General features: G+C 45.2%; 1 protein-coding gene across 2 annotated transcripts in view; it reads left to right on the top strand.

Annotated features, from left to right (window-relative positions):
• The window catches only part of ABCA5 (ATP binding cassette subfamily A member 5), a 33,283-nt gene that overhangs the window by 1,824 nt on the left and 11,769 nt on the right, over positions 1-19,690 (top strand). The window contains exons 2-24 of one of the 2 annotated variants that reach the window (XM_027890372.1): positions 1,670-1,809; positions 2,463-2,576; positions 3,205-3,409; positions 4,545-4,703; positions 5,043-5,140; positions 5,742-5,971; positions 7,158-7,299; positions 8,169-8,357; positions 8,670-8,817; positions 9,491-9,659; positions 10,852-10,910; positions 11,423-11,533; positions 12,019-12,194; positions 12,399-12,518; positions 13,315-13,453; positions 13,582-13,672; positions 13,918-14,057; positions 15,580-15,699; positions 16,620-16,821; positions 17,069-17,238; positions 18,152-18,285; positions 19,234-19,371; positions 19,505-19,618. In XM_027890372.1, coding sequence (XP_027746173.1) covers positions 2,472-2,576; positions 3,205-3,409; positions 4,545-4,703; positions 5,043-5,140; positions 5,742-5,971; positions 7,158-7,299; positions 8,169-8,357; positions 8,670-8,817; positions 9,491-9,659; positions 10,852-10,910; positions 11,423-11,533; positions 12,019-12,194; positions 12,399-12,518; positions 13,315-13,453; positions 13,582-13,672; positions 13,918-14,057; positions 15,580-15,699; positions 16,620-16,821; positions 17,069-17,238; positions 18,152-18,285; positions 19,234-19,371; positions 19,505-19,618 — 3,159 coding nt within the window. In that variant the 5' untranslated portion in view covers positions 1,670-1,809; positions 2,463-2,471. The remainder of the gene's footprint in view (positions 1-1,669; positions 1,810-2,462; positions 2,577-3,204; positions 3,410-4,544; positions 4,704-5,042; positions 5,141-5,741; positions 5,972-7,157; positions 7,300-8,168; positions 8,358-8,669; positions 8,818-9,490; positions 9,660-10,851; positions 10,911-11,422; positions 11,534-12,018; positions 12,195-12,398; positions 12,519-13,314; positions 13,454-13,581; positions 13,673-13,917; positions 14,058-15,579; positions 15,700-16,619; positions 16,822-17,068; positions 17,239-18,151; positions 18,286-19,233; positions 19,372-19,504; positions 19,619-19,690) is intronic. The other variant, XM_027890373.1, reaches the window with a different exon arrangement.

Genomic DNA, 19,690 nt, shown 5'->3' with positions numbered 1-19,690 from the left:
GAGAAGTGTGGCTGATTGCTTTTGAAATGTGTTCCCCAGAGCCAACAGTGGCAGTCCAGGCACTTGGAGGGCATGCTGTGAGCAGAGGGGGAGAAGGACAGTGGTTTTTATGACCTGTAAGCAATAACTGCTGCTTTTGATTATTTTTAAAACACTCTGCTGCCAGTGTGAAGCGTTCCTTCCTCGAAAATATCCGGAGGAGTCGTTCTCATTTTTCCTGCAGGACTTGGTTACTATCACGGAGTGGTGCTTAAGCATTATTTTCTTCTGAAGCAAAACAATTTTTATTTTTATTTTTTTACATTTTATTTTCACGTTTGAAGTAGGTTGGGTGTGACTTTAAGGGCAGCACTCCGAGCTGGGGGGGTGGAATTCCTCTTCCCAAGGCTTCTCTTTCAGTGACGAGCAGCTGTGTCCCACGTGGGTCCTCGTGCTGCTGGCAGGGTCACTGCTCCCTGCAGGACCCCAAAACGCAGCCAGAGGAGCTGGGAATGGGGGATTTGATTCCCTTTCAGCCCCTTTTCCCTGCTCTCCTCCCTCCTGCACTCAGACACGGGCTCTCAGTGCTGTCTGTGTGTAAGGTGTTCGTGTGTTTGAAGTTCTCCCAGCTCAGCTCAGCGGGGCTGACATCTGAGCAACCTCTAGTGAGATGCTGTCTGTGCTCCCAAAATAGATTTCCATATTAAAATACAGCCAGGGTGGGAAGTTTGAGCCATGTGGTGTCTAACAGATAACACAGAAACCGGGTCCTGCTGTTGCCAAATAACTCCAAAATCGTTGGGATAAATAGAATCTCTAGCACTGTCTTTTTAGTATTAGAAAGCAAGGCATTGTTTTTATTTTCAGTGCTGGGTGTGTACGTGGCCAATAAAACTCCTGCCTCCACACAGGCACCAATGCATCACTTTTTCACTATTTATAAGTTTTTAGCAAGCAAATTAATATTTATTGGTTCTTAATTACATAATTCTCTTTCATTAGTTAGTGTTCTGCCTTTTATTGGTTACTAATTTTGCAATTTCTGTGCTAATTAAGGACACACTTTTAGTCTTTTTAGTGTCTTTTTCTCCAGTAGGGGCTTCCAGCAGTTACACTGAATTCTTCGTTAGTTCTTTCACCTTCTGGTTTCTGCAAGAAGACCTTGTAGGTTACAAATCCGTGTCCCAATGTCCAATTCCAACAATACATCTTTCTCCCTCCCTGGGCTTTGTCCATTGAAGCGTATCAAGGTTAACAAAACTTGGAGTTTTAGTACTTTTCCCGAGCTGTGTTCTCACAGAAGTTGCTCGTGAGAGCTTTTTTTGCTCTATGCTGGCTAAAAGTGATTTAAGGCCGAACACACAAGCTGTGATTAATTAAAGCAGCTAACCGAGAGGTTAATTAGGATCACTGAAAAGTTAGAAAAGCGATATCATTTCCAACACTGCCTGGAGTCCACAGGCAGCGGGAACATCATCCCCCCTCTGGAATGAGTGCTGGTAGCTGCAAAGCCTGGGATATGGATAAATTCCTGGAACCTGCCCTGAGTTTTGGCTGAGGTGTTGAGGAGTGACTCAGTTGTTCACTGAAGGGGGGGTGTGGGTGGGACGGGAAGGGTGGTGGCCGTGGAGCTGTGCTGATGCTCTGCTGTCCCTACCGAGCGGCTCATGGTTGTGTTTCCCCTTCCCAGATGAAACATTCCAGCATTCACAGGTGAGGAAGCAGAGGGAGATGTAGATCGACCCATAACTCCAAACCTGAGGCTGCAAAGTGGTGGCAAAACTAGGGGGGAGAAACCTGCCGGCTCCTCAGCCCGCTGCCCCTCTGCAGGTACGTGCAGGCTGGGAAAGCCCTTTTAATTCGATTTTTAATTTGATTTAAGCATTTTCCCCTTTCCAGAAGGTTACCCTGGGCACTCCTGTGCTGTGCAGCTGGGCTAATGAAAAGGTTAAAATGGAATGGGGAGGGAAATAAGCAGTGCTGGATGGGCTCCAGGATGGAAGGGGGTTACTCACGGTAAATTGAACAGCTTGCCTGGGGTGAGCTGGCTCTGGCTCTCGGATGCATCGCCCTGGCTGGATGCCCTCAGCTCCTGCCACGGATGCTTGAACTCTGCTCCCAGAGAAATGCTTGGGTTTGTAGTTTATGTTGAAAAAAATAAGCCCAGGTTAGGTCAAGTCTAGTGAGCTCGCCTAGAGCTGGTCCTGCCCTTGGGTGAGGGGTTGGCTCAGGGGCATCCCGAGGCATCTTCTGCCTGGATTCCCAGCTGGATTCCCGAGCTCTAAAGGAGCATTACCAGTTTCTCCATGTAACAGACACCCAACATTATGTATCAGAAGGCATTTAAAGTACAAAAAACTGAAAATAAAACATTTCTACGAAAATGTAAAAAATAGGAGACGCTGAAAGCTGCGACCGCCTGGCTTTGGATTTTTAAATTGTGTTGTCACTTAATATTGATTTGTTTGTTTTTCCTAAACCAGTCTTGAAAAATGGCACCAGCTGCTCCCAGAGAAGCAGGAGTATGGAGACAAACCCGAGCTCTCCTGTTCAAGAACTGTCTTATTAAGGGTAGGACTAAGAAAAGCAGTGTCCAGGTAAGGGGGGAGTCCTTGGGTCCTGCTGCTGATGCCTTCACGGTTACTCTGTGCTTAAATAATTCCCAAATCAGAGACAACACTGGGTTTTATTGTGATGTTTATGAGGCTTCATGGTCTGCATTGAATTCTGGGGCTTCTCCAAAAGATGCTTTGTGATCCTTCGGTTGAAGATGTATCCTAATGTGTAAGGCTCTTCACAGAAAAAATAAACAGTTCAGCCCTGTGTGGGGGTGATGTGATGGTACTTCAGGATGAATTTTGAGGAGGAGAAGAGACAGTGCAGTGCTTGGCTGGGCTTGTTTAGTTGTTCACAGCTTGTGTTTTGCTACTTCCCAAAGAGCACGAATTTGCAGATGTTTAAAGCTTGTAGAATGATCCCTTTGGGCCTTCGAATGGCTTCTTAGGTTACTAATGCAGGCGATTAAAATCCTGCTTCAGCGCCAGGGCAGGATTTGGCATTAAAATTGCTGTTGCATTGAAAACATCCAGGGAATTTCCCAGTCAAGTAACTGAGCTCACAGTCAGTCCCTCCTTTGAGCTCCGTGTAAGAGAAACCTGAGGAAGGTTTTACTTCCCCGACTGCTCTTTGAAATGCTCTTTTTTTTTTTTTTTTTCCTTTGTCCAGGAGGTCCTTTTCCCTCTGTTTTTCCTGTTTTGGCTCATCCTGATGAGCATGATGCACCCACACAGGAAGTACGACGAGGTGGCCAACACCAACCTGGGCACCCTGGACGCCTCCCAGCTGGTGAACTTCATCGTTGGGTACACGCCACCCACCCAGATGGCACGAGAAATCATGAAGAAAGTGGCCTTTGATAACTTTGAGGATAGTATTCACACCCTAAACGGTGTGTTTTTCTCCCCAAGTCCCACTCTATGACTTGTGTTTGGAGAGGGGGAGCTCAGGGGTGCTGCTAGCAGGAAAAATCCATTTATTTTCCGTCCAAGTGAAGGCGTCGGTGGGGGGATTTTTTTTGCTTGTTTTTCCTTGGGTGACAAATGTTCTGGCACTGCCATCTCGAAGTGATTCCCGTTCTCCTGGTGCAGCCAAAGTGTTGTGTGACTGCAGGGAAAGGTTTGGGTACAGAAAGCCCCCGAGCAGCTCAAGGGCTGATTGACACCTGTCCTGTGACACCCTGGGGCAAACTCAGGGGGTGGTGCTGTCCTAGGTTGTGTTTTCTGTCCTGGTGTCACCATGAAAACAGCATTTTAAATTTTTTTTTTAGATGCTTATTCTCATTAGCACTTTGTCACCTCTCCTCTTGAAAGCAGTTTTCCTTTTTTTTTGCTGTTTTTTTCCCCCTGATTGTTTTTTTTTTCCCATTTGTTTTTTCCTGGTTTTTTTCCTTCTGTTTGGTTTTCTTCACACTTGTTTGGGTTCTCATGTTTATTATTTTTCTTCCATTTGTTTGGTTTTCCTGGGTTTTGTTTAATTTCCTCATTTGTTTGGATTTTTCTATTTGTTTGGGTTTTTAATTTGTCTGTGTTTTTCCATTTGTTTAGGTTTTCCTCCTTGCTTTTTTTTTTCCTCCTATTTTTTTTTCTTCTAATTATTATTTCATTTTTTCTCCAGTGCCCTACCTGCTCACCTCACACATGTAGCAGGGACTTACCTCTCCAAACCCACTGATGTATTTTGAGTTTGATATCTTTGATTCTCCTCTCTGTGTTCCTCCTGCTTCAGAGGAACCTGGCCTTGGACACTTCCAGGGATGGAGCATCTGCAGCTTCTCTGGGCAACCTGTGCCAGGGCCTCAAGACCCTCACAGGGAAGAATTTCTTCCTAAAATCTAATCTAAACCTGCTCCCTGTCAGTTTGAAGCCATTCCCCCCTGTCAAGTGATACATCATATATCTCCAAACTCAAATGATTAATGATTAACACAACACTTTAAAAACTGTTGCACTTTTTTTTTTTCCTCCCTGCTGTGCCAATACCTAAATCAACATGATAATATCCCTCAGGCATCATCACTGAGGAGTATTTGAGTGAGGAGGAGCTGCAAGAGGCCAGCGCTCTCAAACCCTCCAACTTCGTGGGGGTCGTGTTCAAGGATTCCATGTCCTACCAGCTGAGGTTCCACGACTCCATCGCCATGTCCTCCATTTATATGGAATCCAGAGGTAAATGGGAGCTCTCTCACGTGTGCTCTGCAAGGGGAGAAACTGGAAAATTGTTTTCTGTTTTGGGTTGGTTGTTTTTTTTTTTTTTTTTTTTTTTTTTTTTTTTTTTTTTTTTTTTTTTTTTTTTTTTTTTTTTTTTTTTTTTTTTTTGTCTGATGTGGCATATATTGATTTATGGAGGTTGTTTCCGGCACTGTCAGGGGTGGCCTCGAGCTGCGCCTTGGGGACAGGGCAGGGGTAACTCTGGCTTTTGACATTTTAACACAGAAACAGGGAGTCTTAGAGCTGCCTGGGCTGAGGGGGACTTTATGGATCCTCATTCCCTGCTTTATTCTGCAGCCAGCTGCTCCAACCTGCGGAAGGGCTGTGAGTCCGTGACCTACTGGAGCTCGGGATTCACGGCGCTCCAGGCCTGTATTGATGCTGCCATTATACAGGTAACTCTGGAAAAAACCCATCTTAAACCCGGGGAACTTCAGCTCCATGGGCTGCCTTGGCTCTGGCTGCTTGTCTGATGTTGGCTGCCAAGCGTGGGAAAGGCCATAGCAGAAGCCATCTCGACCCTGATGAGAAGGCAGAATGTTTTTGGCTCTGCTTTGCTGTATTTGGTGCAGGGTTGTTCTTGTTGGGGTGGATGATGTGGATGTTTGTCTCAAACTGCATCCAAACACCCATCACAACAGTGCTCAGAACACAGAGGCTCACGGTGCTCACCCCAAAATGCCGTTTTGGGTGCTGCACCAAAAGGGCTGCGGAATTTGCCTCATTTTGGTGTCAGTATTGATCAGCAGTTTTTCCCAATACCCCTCCCCTCATCCCGCTCATGGTGAGAGCAAATGTCATCCCTTTAAGGGCCATTTGCTGATTATGCCTCCAGGTGTTCAGATGTTCTCCAGTTTCCCTGCTTTTGGATTGGGATTTGGGGTCTTCAGGTCCCTCCCTGCCAGCGGGGAGGGAGGTGGAGCTGAGGTGGAGCCTGGGATGGGGCTGAAAAATCAGGAGCAATCCCAAAATGATTCTTTCTTCTCTTCCCCTCAGCTGAAGACGAATCAGTCGGTTTGGGAGCAGCTTGAGCTGACGAGAGCAGTGGTTATGGGAGAGGCTGCTGTGGTGGAAATAGATAATTTCCCCCGTGCAATCATTTTAATTTACCTGGTGATTGCCTTCTCCCCGTTTGGGTATTATTTGGCAATTCATATTGTGGCAGAGAAGGAGAGGAAGTTGAAGGAATTCCTGAAAATACTGGGACTCCACGACACTGCCTTCTGGTATGTGAGTGTTTAGCGTAACTTGTTCTTTATAAAATAATTGTATATGTTTATAAAAAGAATTGCTTGAAGAGAAACACTTTCTAGGAAAACTCTTCTATTCCATTCTTCATTTTTTAAATTGTTTTCAGTCTGATTAACTGAAAACAACCAACAAGGGAAATATTCTGTAAAATCAAACATACAGACACTTGCAGTATTACGAAAATATGAATATTTTAGTAAGTAAACACCAGAGTAATACTGTTGCATTTATGCATGTAAAGCTGTGCCAGACTCAGAGGGATTAAATCTGATGATGTGTGAGGTTTTTATGTAGGTTTTTCATTCTCTTTAAATATTTTTGGCTTGGTACCTCCTTTCCTAGGGGCCCAACAGGTAACCTGCAGTCTGTTCAGAGCTCAGCAGCAGTTTCCCTGCCACATAATTAAATTAATCCAACTCTATAATTTTAACACGACAGAGTAGTCGTAGCAACAGGTTTTAATGTTTCCTTACCGTGATGGAAATTGTCCTGTGCAATACAACGTTTTATTTTTTCCCCCAAATGAGAGGATGTGCTAATTTGAAATCACTGATAGCTGAAGAGATAAAACCAGGTTTGGCTTTGCCCTTTCCTGCAGCGTTTTCACATCTGTCCCCACTGCACCGAAACAGCCACCTGGGCTTGCTGGAATGATTTTTTTTTTCTCTACTTCTGAGGAAATGTGTCATTTTTTTTACTACCTGTTCACAAACCACCCTTGTTTCCTGAGGTCAGAGTTGCTCACAGGCTCAGCTTTTCAGAAGAAAAGGATTTTATTACCCTGCCCAGCGACTGGAATGACTAGTGGATTAAATTTTAAATAGAATTTCTTGAATTATTGAAACCTACGACTCTGTTACTCTCTTTTGGTTATACCAGGGAATTAATTATGCAAGTTTAAAAAAAGAAAATATAATAGTGAATCATCTAATTGTGTGTCTTTAGCTGCTGTGGGTATCTGTGTGTACTCTAGTGCTGAGTACAATTCCAGGGGTGTTTACAAGAGCTCTTTTATCTGGGGGCTCTTGTTTTGTTCCAAGCTTGGCCTTTGGTGCAGCTGTCTGGAATATTAAAGAATGGTGGTTTTAGCTGTTTGTGTGGCCGCTCCAGGCTGGGGATTCACTGCCTGGTTTCTGTTCTTTCCCCCTTTTTTGTTCCTAGGCTTTCCTGGGTGCTGCTCTACGTGAGTCTGATTTTTGTCATGTCCATTCTCATGGCAGTGATCGCCACGGCCTCTTCCCTCTTTCCTCAGAGCAGTGCCTTTGTGATATTTCTCCTTTTTTTCCTGTATGGAGTCTCCTCAGTAAGTATTCCTGGTCTTGTTAAACTCAGCCATCCCATCCCTGTGGGTTTTATTCCCTTCCCACCTGATCTCGTTCTCTCTCCTGAAGCATTTGGGACAAGCTTTGCTTCTGTGGGGCCAAACAGTGCTGGGTGTCTGACCTGTCCCATCCCCTTCCTTGGTTCTTCTCCAGTTCAGGATGTTCCTCAGGTGTCACCCATCGCTATGGGAAAGACATTTCCCTACTGAAATATCTGGGTTTATAATAATCAGTCTTTGAGCTGAAAACACTGTACAGAACCATTTAGCAGTCCAAACCCACGTCCTCCTCAAAACATTTGTTGTTACTATATAGTGTAATGCTAAAACCCTAATTAAAGCTCAGAGAATTATATTAGAATGTATTATAAATAGCTGGCAGATTTCCTGTCTGAGTTTATAAGCAGCCAGTGCCCGAGTAGGTATTTGTTTGCTGTCACTGGCAGAAGGGACACTCGCCAGGGTGGAGGTGCACACTCAGCTCTATAAAAGAAGAATTAGGAGCCACAATTGTTTTCTGTGCTCTGTCTCCTGGCACCTCTGGGAGTTCTGTCCCTTCTGTTTTTCTGGAGGGATATAAAAGCCACACAGGTGTGGCACTTGAGGACATGCTTCAGTGGCAGCCTTGGCAGTGCTGGGGAAGCAGTTGGACTCGATGGCCTGAAAGCTCTTTTCCACACAAAATTATTCCATGATTCTATGTGGGTGAATGCTGTCATCACTATACCAGGAAAACCATATGATTATCAGAGGCAAAATGGCATTTTACCTTAGTTTTCCTATACCTGTATTATTATTCTTAAAACAGCACCTTCCTCTCTGTTTGTTTTTTTTTTTTATTTTGCCCTCAGGTTTTCTTCGCCCTTATGCTGACACCTCTGTTTAAAAAGTCAAAGCACGTGGGGATAGTGGAGTTCTTGGCCACGCTGGCTTTTGGGTTTGTGGGCCTTAATATTGTCCTGCTGGAGGATTTCCCCAAATCTTTCGTGTGGTTTCTCAGCCCTTTGTGTCAGTGCAGCTTCTTGATCGGCGTCGCGCAGGTAAAGAACCACCAGCTCCTCATCACCCCTTTGTCTTGGATCATTTTCAAATAGAATTGATGGAGATAATCTTAAATATTTATTTTATTTCTAACAAACTGATGATGGTGGGGGGAAATGCCAATTTTAATAACTTCCCCATGGAATTAAATGTCAAGCACCGTCAAGGTGCTGTTATTCTCGGTGTTTGTTGCTGTGATCTCAGTCACTTTCTCGTTATTTGTGTTTCTTTTGCCAGGTTTTTGCACTGTGCTGTCGTGTCTTTCAGGCTGGCCCAGTGCTGGTGTGTAACATCTCCCTCTCCTTGTGCAGGTCATGCATCTGGAAGATTATGAAGATGGGGCAACATTTGCAAATATAAATGACGGTCCTTACCCGCTCTGTATCTCTCTTATTCTGTTGGTGCTGGACAGCATCTTTTACCTGCTTGTAGCTGTGTACCTTGACCAGGTTATCCCAGGTATGTTCCCAAGAGCTGAACCAATTCCTGCTGGTGGCATCTCCCCCTTAAATTCATCTGTGGAGAAAGGAGGCGATTTGCAGATAGATTTTTATGCTGTTTCTCAGAATACTTTTAGCTGAAATAATTTATTTTCTGTTAAAACCGTGAGGTGTGAGGAGGGGTTTCGGACCTAAAAAGCGAAATTTTTCCCTCTTTCTAGAGGAAAACCTTCCTTACTGGGCTAATGAATGCTTTGGCCTTTAAAATTTGCTCTTTGAGGGTTGAAAATCAAAGACCCCTCTGCCTGTTCCAGACCTTTCCCTGTGACAGAAGCGGTTTAACATGAAACACAGAATAAAGTTGTTAATCTTACCACTCAGTCCTGGTTAAGCCCCTTGGCTCCATTCGCCTCTGATCCCTCTGGATTTGTGTTACTGTGTTTTAAGTCACCGATTTTTTTCAGCCCTGGGGATTTCTCCTGCACAGAAGGAGATTTGCACTATATATGTTTAAACTCCTGGCAGTCCTGGAGCCTGCCAGCAGCAAGTGCAGGTGGTTGAGGTGGGCTGAAGAAATCCCTCTGGAACAGAGGCGCAGGGTGGGGCTCGTGGACCTCTCACGGGAGAGCTGAAACCCAGGAGCTGTGGAATATCTGATCAGAGGCTGTGGGTTTTCCCTGTGTTCCCTCCAGGGGAGTTCGGGCTGCGCCGTGCCCCGTTTTTCTTCATGAAACCCTCGTTCTGGTCCAAGCACAGGAAGAATTACAGGGAGCTGTACGAGAGCAGCGTCAACGGCAGCTTGAGCTTCAGCGAGATCGTGGAGCCCATGCCTTCGGAATTCCAGGGGAAGGAAGCCATCAGGTACAGCCCCTGCCCCGCCCCACAGCAGATGAGCAGGTCGCCTGGGTTCCCTGGGAATTTTTATTATTTTTTTTTTTTTTTTAATGTGGGATTTGGAAAATCCCCTCGTAGTTCTACCCCCGCTGGATTCAAATAGCATATGGTATGCATTGCAGAGAGCCCGGCGTGGCTCCCTCCCAGTGAATTCCCATCAGTGGATGCTCTCCAAGGATAAACCACTGGGCTTAAAGAGGAGGTTTGCTGGTGGATGGTTTGCCTTTGGTTGGAGTCCTCTCCAGCCCGCCTGGTTTTCCATTCCCTCAGTTTTGCTCAGGCCACGGGCGGCGTAAGCGGTTGCAGATGTTGGAGCGTCTGCTCTGCTGGGAGGGTTTAAGTTTCTGGTAATGCGGATTTTTAGGACAAAAAGCCGAATTCTAGGTTTGTGTGAAGGTTTTGGTGTTCTCCATAGACCAGAGGGGAACTTCTTGGTGGTTTTACCCAGCTGCCACAGACAAGAGAGTAGAAGGAAACTGAGAAGAAATAGATGTCCCCACTCTCATCTTTCGTGCTGTGCTGTGTGTCACCTGCTGTCTCGCATCTGGACTGTCATGTGCTTTGTGGTGTTTCTCAGATGTTATTTTCAATGTCCTCCTTGTTTCCATCATTTTCCAATGGCATAGCCTGATGGGAGATGGGGAGCTCTGCATCTTCACTCCTGCTTGGCTCCACTAGTCTCAAATGAATATTTGAGCTCAGTGACCAGAACGAGTCTTGTGTTGTCCACACCATCCATGTCTCTTTGGGCACCTGCCACGGGTTCAAGGGTCCAGTTTTAATCCTGATGTTCACAGGAGAACACTGTGGCCATTGTTGCATTAAGTCCATCCAGCCTGGACTCCTCCCATATCATCCCTTCAGCAGCTCTCTAGAATTTTCACACTATCTTGTCATCTTTACATGTACAGGTTTTGTTTTCTTTCATACCCAGTTCTCCTTCCCACTTCTTGCCCATAACCCGCTCCCATCCTCATTTCCAGGGCAGCCAGGCTTCCAAAACCCATCCTGTCTCTTGACATGCCTCGATGGGTCTTGAACGTGTCTGGTGCCAGTTTAGTCTTATCATCTTGTCGTGCCTGTTGCCAAGTGAATTGATCATTCAAAATGCCATATAAAGATCCTGAAACAGTTTATACAATGACATGTCTTCTTTCAGAATCAGCTGTGTTCAGAAAACATTCAGGAAAAAGGGGGAAACTGTGGAGGCTCTCAGAAGTAAGAACATTTCAGCTTTTTTAGCTGCTTGTCAGATGCAGAGGAGCAAGAGCTGAATTGCTGAGTGATCTTTTGTGTTTCAGTTCAGGCTTTTTGGTTTCTTTTAGAGGGGTGGGACCTTGGAGCGTGAATGCCAGATGTGCTTGTGTGTGTATTTCTCTCACAGCTTGGGCAGTAATCTTGTTTAGAACAGCACCCCAAGAAGTGATCCCTTTTATCACTAAGGAAAGCCTGCTGTTATCGTCCTTGTTATTCTTCCTCTGCCCATGTAGTGATATGATCTTCCCTGCCCCTCCTCCCTGATATTTTCATCTTGTTTCCCTGAGTGGTTTTGGATGTGGGTGCAGGGCCCATCCCATGCCTGGCCATGGAGGTGAGGAGTGCCCCCAGCAGAGTGTGAATGCATACCCCATATGTCAGTATTTGAATTTACCTCTGCCTTGGGAGCTGGCTCCAGGTGCCAGGAGCACACCCCTGACATCTCCTCCTCTTCCTCTGCCCTGGGGGACCAGATTTGTCCTTTGACATCTACGAGGGTCAGATCACGGCTCTGCTGGGGCACAGCGGCACCGGGAAGACGACGCTGATGAACATCCTCTGCGGGCTGTGCCCACCCACGGACGGTGAGTTCTCAGGGCTTTTGGGTGCCCTGCTTTCAAAACCAGAGCTCGTGACCTTTGTGGTTATTTCAGGATGCACCAGAGTTTGAAATAGAGTCACAGAATCACGGGCTGGTTTGGGTTGGCAGGGACCTTAAAGCCCATCTCGTCCCAACCCCCCTGCCGTGGGCAGGGACACCTTCCACTAGACCAGGGTGCTCCAAGCCCTGGACAACCTGTGCCAGTGCTTCACTACCCTTATAATAATAAAGAATTTCTTCTTAATATCTAATCTAGCCTTGCCCTCCTTCATCTTAAGGTCTTTCCCTTGTCCTGTCACTCCCTGCCCTTGTGAAAAGTCCCTCTCCAGCCTGCGTGCAATCCCCCCCTCAGACCCTGTAAGGTCTCCCAAAGTTCACTTTCAATTCATATCCACATTCACCTGCTCTCTGGCTGTAAAGACCTTCTTCCTTGATCGCTCCTGGATTTTTTTTGAATTCTTGTTTTAGGGTTTGTGTCTGTCTACGGGCACAGAGTGTCGGAGATCGACGAGATGCTGGAAGTGCGGCAGATAACGGGGGTGTGCCCTCAGTCTGACATACACTTCGATATTTTAACTGTGGAGGAGAATCTCTCCCTGTTTGCTGCCATTAAGGGGATCCCTCAGAATGATTTGATTCAGGAAGTAAGTCACCTGGGCACAGGTATTGCCTTACGTGTTCACTTCTAACCTGTAGATGAAAATATCCTTTTAGACAAGTTTGCAGGGAAATATTACTTTGTGGTGCAGTAGACAAAGAGGTACAGACAGGTATTTTGGCAAAGATAAACTGTTAAAAACAGTTTTGGGTTTTTTTTAAGCAGTAAATGTGTTTATTGTGTTTTCAAGGTGCAGAAGGTGTTGTTGGATTTGGAGATGCAGCCCATCAGAGACAATCAAGCTAAAAAACTAAGTGGGGGGCAGAAGAGGAGGCTGTCAGTGGGAATTGCTGTTCTTGGGAACCCCAAGGTGAGAGTGATGGAGCTCTTCCCATCTTGGCATCACTGATACATTGATGGTCTCTTGTCTAAACCAATTAATACATATAATAACATATAAGATGTAGCAACTGTTACTTTCAGCATCTGTTGCTCCTTTATTTTTTATTTTTTCCTTCCTTTATGGCTTAATTAAAATCACTTTAATGACTCAGCCTTTGTGCTTGAGGCTGTTAAAGGCTCAGGTAATGGCAGTAACTCTGGATTTGATGTCTTTGGGAAATAAAGAGTGTGACAAGTTTTCTGTAATTTCTGGCAGGCAACATTCAGCCCCCAACGGTCAAATTGTTGGATACTTTCCTCACAAAGCCATCCAGGAGCAGGAATGGAGCCAGAGAGCTCTTTTGTGTTACAGCTCTGTAATTTCTGGCCTGTGAGAAGGGGGAGTGCTTTGAGATCTGTGTTTAAAAATGATGTGTGTGACAGTTCCCGGGGGTTTTAAAAGCAGGTGTGTGTATTTAACCACCCCTTAGGAGAAAAAGTGAACCCACAGCTAAATTGTTAATTCTAATATGTAATTGTGTTAGAACCAGAATAAAACAGACTCTGGCATTAAGTTATTATAGGATTTTTCCATTTGTCACAACAGGAGATGGATTTATTCAAAGTGCAATGGCAGCAGCTGCATTGCTTAGTCTGGGAATGTTCCTTATATATTTTAGAGGAATAACTGACAGGCTTCAAACAAAACCCCCTGGATCTGTAGGGATTCCTGAGGTCAGTGCCCGTGGCTGTGGCTTTGAAAGCACTCCTGGTTTTGCACCAAGGTTCTGCTGCTGGACGAGCCCACGGCCGGGATGGATCCGTGCTCGCGTCACATCGTCTGGAACCTCCTGAGGAACAGGAAAGCCAACGGTGTGACCGTGTTCAGCACCCACTTCATGGACGAGGCAGATATCCTGGCTGGTGAGATGCTCTGCCTCCCTGGGGTGCCAAACCACGGAATGCACACGTGTTTGAAATGTGTCACTGAGCTTTGGAGGAAGTTCTCGATCTTCCGCTTCAAAGGGGCCTGTCTTGACTTCTGTTTCCAGATCGCAAAGCCGTGATTTCTCAAGGGATGTTGAAGTGCCTCGGGTCTTCTCTCTTTCTCAAAAGCAAGTGGGGCATTGGCTACCGCTTGAGGTAAGTGTTTTGTGGTATTTCCGTGCCATCAGGTTGTTGTGTTTTTTTTTTTTTTTTTATTCTGTTGCAAATCTCTAAGGTAGCACTCTCTGCCCCCCCCCTAAAGAAAATCCTTTTATCATCCTGAATGATAAAATTGAGTGATGAAATTGGTGACTGTGGTGCTCTGCTGGCTGATAGTTGTGGTGCGGTGTCAGGAGAAGGTCAAGCTTTGAACCCCCCAGTTTCTGGTGCTGTGTTTTCAGCATGCACATCGATGCCTATTGCAACACGGAAGCCACAACCTCTCTGATCAGGCAGCACATCCCTGCAGCCACCCTGATCCAGCAGAACGATGAGCAGCTCGTGTACACCCTCCCTCTCAAGGACATGGACAAATTTGCAGGTATTGATGGGTTTTTTTGTGCTGCAGAGGGGAAATCCATCAGGCATGGCTGTAGCTGCACCTCTTGGTAAAGTGTCAATTCTGCATTTATCTTGTCTTATATGTGGTATTATTTGGCTGATGGTGAGTCAATGAGGTCTTTCTCAGGTGAGTGAGGACCTTGTTGCCTCCTCCAAGGGGGCTGTGGGGTGTCAGAGGGATGTGGGTGCCTGACAGCAAATGCTGGGGTGATCCCTCTGTGGTGAAGAGACCCTTTCACCCAACCATCATCTTGTTGCAGAGGTTTTTAATAAGCCAGGCTGGCCTCCAGTGGGAATATTCAGAAAGCCCCAAATCCTACAAAAAAATCAGCCACCTTTGTGTGAGCTGCAAAGAGCATCATAACAAACAAAAGCAATCTGTGAAGTCAGTAAACTGATAACCCCTGAGCCAGTAACGCTGCCTGTGTCACTGCCTTGAAAATTCAGTGATGAGAGGGAGCGTGGAGGAGATGTGAGGATTTCACTAGATGGCAGCAATTATCTGATCAGCCCTGTGCAGAGCTCCTTGTTCACCTCCCAGAAATAAATGGAATAAACAGTGTGTCCTCTGTGCCATGTGGAAAGGGAAGGGAGAATCGATACTGATGGGAATATGCAGCTGATATTTCATAAGTGTTTTTTTTTTTTTCCCTGCTGCATTTCAGTTAATAATTTATTAGATTTGCCTTTAGCAGCCACATCGTGTACTTTTTGAAAACAGGCACCTTTTATGTAAGATGGAATCAATTCCCCCCAAACTGTTGCAAGGAGAAGCCAAGGTTGGGAACATGCCTTGGTCAGTGGGGCAGAAGAAATTGCAGAGATTGGAGCAGTAGCATCAGGGATCCAGCTGCTCTTCCCATTTTATGCATTTGCATTTCCCTTCAGCCTGACCTTGGCTCTAAGCTCCTCTTTTTAAGTGCTTTATTTCACTCACCAAAGAACCCAAAAGCATTTCTCATGCACGGGTATTAATTAGTGCTCTCTCTGAACCTCGTCCTGCCTGTCCAGGATCTCCTGCCCAGTTAACCTTCTTTTACACATCTGGGAGTTCTTCTTACATGCATAAAAGTATGTACTTTATACAGATAAAAAATTACTCCGTGGTTTTATTTGTAAAATCCCTTTGTGCCTGGGCAGGGATTCAGGTAGGATGACCTACCCTGCAGACCCTGTGTGTGATGCTACCAGGACAGGGGCTCCTGAAGCTGCCCAGGAGCTTTAGGATGCTGAGGTGGTTTTCATCAACACCACAGCTTCAGGAAAACCTGCCACATTTCCCTGACCCCAGAGATTGAAGTTCAGGCTGAAAGAGGGGAGAACCAACCTTCAGAACCAACCTCGATTCTCAAGCCATGACCCACGTCTTCGTCTTTAAACACTGATATTTCTGTGTCAGTGCTTTTTCCAAGGCTTTAGGGATGTGTCTGATGTGCTTGAGTCTCTCTCAGGAGGTGGTGGAGCACAGTTGCAGGGTAGTTACATGTCATGTCTGTCCCCAGGCTTGTTTTCTGACCTGGATACCCACTCCCACCTGGGTGTTATCACCTACGGCGTGTCCATGACCACGCTGGAGGATGTCTACCTGAAGCTGGAAGTTGAGGCAGAGATCGACCAAGCAGGTGGGGTGGACCAGGGATGTTTTCTTCTTTTCCCTCATGTTTGATTTAGTTGCAGTTAGTGTGGAATTGTCACTGCCAGAAGGAGGTGGGAGTAACAACAACTCTCCCAAGGTGCTGCATCCAGCACGTGGGGCTCTTTTGGCCTCATAATGCTCCAGGCTGTTGAAATATTTAACATGAAACCCAGGAAAAAGCAGTGAATTGGGTGGGAGGTGGTTCTGGGAGGATCCAGGGGAAAAAAAGCTTTCTACTTATTATTAATTTTTCATCCAGCACACTTACATCTGACTCCTCTGCTTTACAGTCACACATTTAATGACTTGCTTTTTAAAATGTCCTTTATTTTCCTAATGGACTCTGTTTTCAAGAATTTATAAATGCACAGCACGAAATTAATTTCCAACTTTCTGCAACATTAGTGGCTGCACTTGAGGCTGAAACAGCTCAACTTGTCTCACTTCCCCTCCTTTGAAATTAACTTTCAATTCAAATGATAAGTAGAATAAGCTTGATGTTATTCCAGAATTAATAAATTCTTTTTTTTGGTGTAAAATTTGAATGGCTTAAGCCATTTTAATAGTTCTAAAGCTTTCTGTGTCATACAGACTTACTAGTGTAAGTAACTATATATACTCTGTAGGGTGTTTGTAGTATACTGGTATGTAAATTTAGTAAGTTAAGTAGAATTACAACCCTGCTCCACAAAGTTTATGTGAGTGAGAGAGGATTTAACAGCTGAATATGCTGGTGCTGAGTAATACAGGCGCCTGGATCAGTGTCAGTGGCCTTGGGGTTGAGAGGTTGGGATGGGATGAGTTCTTCAGTAGGAAGGACCACCTGGCTCCTCCACCTCTCCCATGTCCACCCTGTAGCTCTGTGAGAGCATCGACTCTGGAGAGTTCTGCTCTCCCCTTTTCCAGATTACAGCGTGTTCCACTCCCAGCAAGTGCAGGAGGAGATGGATAACAAATCCCTGGATGACATGGAGCAGAGCCTGCTGATGCTGTCGGAGACAAAGGCACCAGCCATGAGCAACACAGCCCTGTGGAAGAAGCAGGTTTCCACCATAGCCAAAGTGCATTTCCTTACCCTGAAGAGGGAAAATAAATGTGTGAGAGTTATGTAAGTACTGGGATGCCCAACTCTTAAGACCTGTTTGAATGGCACCAGAGATTTGGGTGGAAAGGGCAGGATTTGATTAATCTTTTTTCACGTGCTTACTGGTTTTTTAAATGTAAGTGGGAAGCTATTATTTTTGTTGAAGACATTCTTTTTTGGGGGGTGAGGGAGATGTTTTATTAACATGCACATAAACTGGGCTGCCTTTCGCTGGATTTTAATAAACCCCAAACTTTTTATTTCTTTTCAGGTTGTTGCTTTTTCTGATATTTCTTGTCGTTCAGATTTTATTGTTTTTCATACACCACATCATCAAAAATTCTGTAGCTGCTATCAAACTTTCCCCAGATTTGTACTTGCTGAAGCCTGGAGAGAACTATCACAAGTACAGGAGTCGGCTCCTGCTGCAGAACTCCACAGGTAGGGGAGCAGCTCCTGTCTCCACCTCTCTCTTTAGTGTAGCTGCTTTTGGGATTGGGGACAAAATTTTCCTGGCAATTAACCCAGATGAACAGTTTTGAAGTACCCAGAGATGATAAAGAGTGAATATCCTTTGTGCTATTGGGTTTGCTTTGGGGATCTTCCTCCTCCTCCCATGCCCAGTAGCCTTTTTCTTGCTGTGTCAGAGGATGATCCACGTGAAGGAACTGGCCAGGGATGTTTAGATACATCAACACTGAAGTCCTGCTATAAAGTATTTTGGAAAATTTGCTTTTTGTTTCGACTTAGGATGTTTTAAAAGTGCACAGCAGTAATCCAGGCAGTGGAAAGGAGCATCTTTTTCAGCTGTTGGGATTTTGTGCTTAATACAACTTATTTTCTCTGCACACCATGTCAAAGTGTTGCTGGTTTTCTGTTGTTTTTTTTTGTTTGGTTGGTTTTTTTTTTAGCTAATTTGCTGTTCAACTCAAACCTTGAATATCCTGATAATGCTTGTTGGCAGCTCTGCTCCCTCACTGCTGCATTTGACTTGCACAGACTTACTGGAGAATATAACAAAAAAATTTTTCCTGAATTCTTTGGAGGCTGTTGAGTGGGAAACCAAAATAAAATACTTTGTGTTGTTCAGAATAGCAGAGGGACTCTCTGGTGGGCATGAGTGAAAGGAAACAGGGATCTGTCATGGGGTTATATCAGTGAGAAAATGCATCAGTAATTTTGTGTAAAATGCTGCAAGCTGTTGATAAGGAGGGATTTCAAAGTCATGGGGATGTGGCACTCAGGGACATGGTTTAGTGGTGGGCTTGGCAGTGCTGGATTAATGGTTGGACTCGTTGATATTAAAGCTCTTTTCCAATATAAGTGATTCTGTGTTTTCTCTGCTCTTCACCAGAATCGGATATCGATGACATTGTCCACTCCCTTGGGAGCATGAACATCCTCTGGGAGATGTTCAATGACAGTGATTATGTCTCAGCTGCACCTCACAGTGCAGCTTTAAACGTGCAAGCCCTTGAATCCAGACAGGTGAGATGGACAGGCTGGCTGGGTTGTGTCCCCTGAAGAGCCCCCCAGGCAGCTGGTTGGTGATACTCTTACCTGGAAAGCAACTTCTGAGTCAGAGAATCAAGCAATAGTACACAGTATTCCTTATGCAAAAGGCCTGAAAAGAGGACTTGTATTAACAGAGTGGAAATAATTAGAAAAATAAATGTTATTCCATAATTATTATTATAATAGGCCAATCAAACTTTCATCCTCCTTTCTTCCCCAAAAGGACACAAAAAACCAAGAAAAATGTTTTATTCCACAAGAGACCTGACATAGGAATTTTTTATCTTTTTTTTTTCCTTATACTGTCTGAATTACACAATCTGACAGAAGTACAATTCCATGGTGCTCTCATGTGTAAAGAAAAATGAGTTTCTTGGATCTTACGTGTTCTTTTCCGTATGGTCACCGAAGGGCTGTCGGGAAGATGTGAACTTTGGGGTTGTATTTAATCCCCCAGCAAAGGAACTGCTTTGCAGTCTGCCAGCTCTGGCTCTTGTTCCCGTTTTACTCATTGACACTGCTCACATCTGCTGTGCCAGTGCAGCCCCTCAGCTCCTGTAAATTTTTGCCTGCCTGCTTTTTAAATCCATTAGCGAGAACATCCGAGTGCGGGGTCCTCGTGGGTTTTGTCTTTCAGGCTGTAATTGTCTGGAGTGTCATTTGTCACAGTGTCACTGTTCCATAAAACATGCTGGGAATTTATTCCAAATAACTTCTTCTCTGTGAACATGACTGTTTTCCTGAATTAGGCTGTGTGTTACAACCACTGTGAGCAGCCCAGGGCTTCTTGCAAAGCAGACTCAATTATGCAAAGATTTTTTTTTTTTTCCCCCCCAATGCTCAGCTTTAATTAAGGAGAGCCCTCTCAGGGAATTGCTCTTCGTGCAGAAGAATTAATACAGCACGTACTTTTCTTCCCAGAATTATGTTTTCACCATCGTATTCAACAGCACCATGGTGCACTCCCTGCCAGTGTTGATGAATATTGTCAGCAATCTCCTGCTGCGCAGCCTAAACGTGACTGAGAGCATCCAGATCTGGAGCAACCCCTTCATTCAGGTGAGCAGCATCCCAAAAGTCACCCCGAAACACGGGGTGGGCAGCGAAGCATCCCTGGAGTGAGAGGGAGAGTGCAGAAACCCCCCAGAAACCTGCACATTCTGGCATTGAAGAACTCTGGGTTATGTTTCAGAACCTTCCAGACACGATCTTCAGGCTGGAGATCTACTTTGAAGCTGTGTTGCTGGGGATCATCATCACTGGAATGCCGCCCTATTTTGCCATGGACAATGCGGAAAACCATAAGGTGACTCCCAGGCGCTGAGCCAGAGATGCACAAGGAGTTAAAAATCTTGGGATTTCAGGGAAAAACCTTGCA

Source organism: Empidonax traillii, unplaced genomic scaffold, assembly GCF_003031625.1.
Source record: "Empidonax traillii isolate 1590-97213 ecotype Southwest subspecies unplaced genomic scaffold, ASM303162v1 scaffold286:size1162393, whole genome shotgun sequence".
Taxonomy (NCBI): domain Eukaryota; kingdom Metazoa; phylum Chordata; class Aves; order Passeriformes; family Tyrannidae; genus Empidonax; species Empidonax traillii.
Note: the sequence above shows the minus strand (reverse complement) of the source record. Positions and strands in the feature narration are given on the sequence as shown.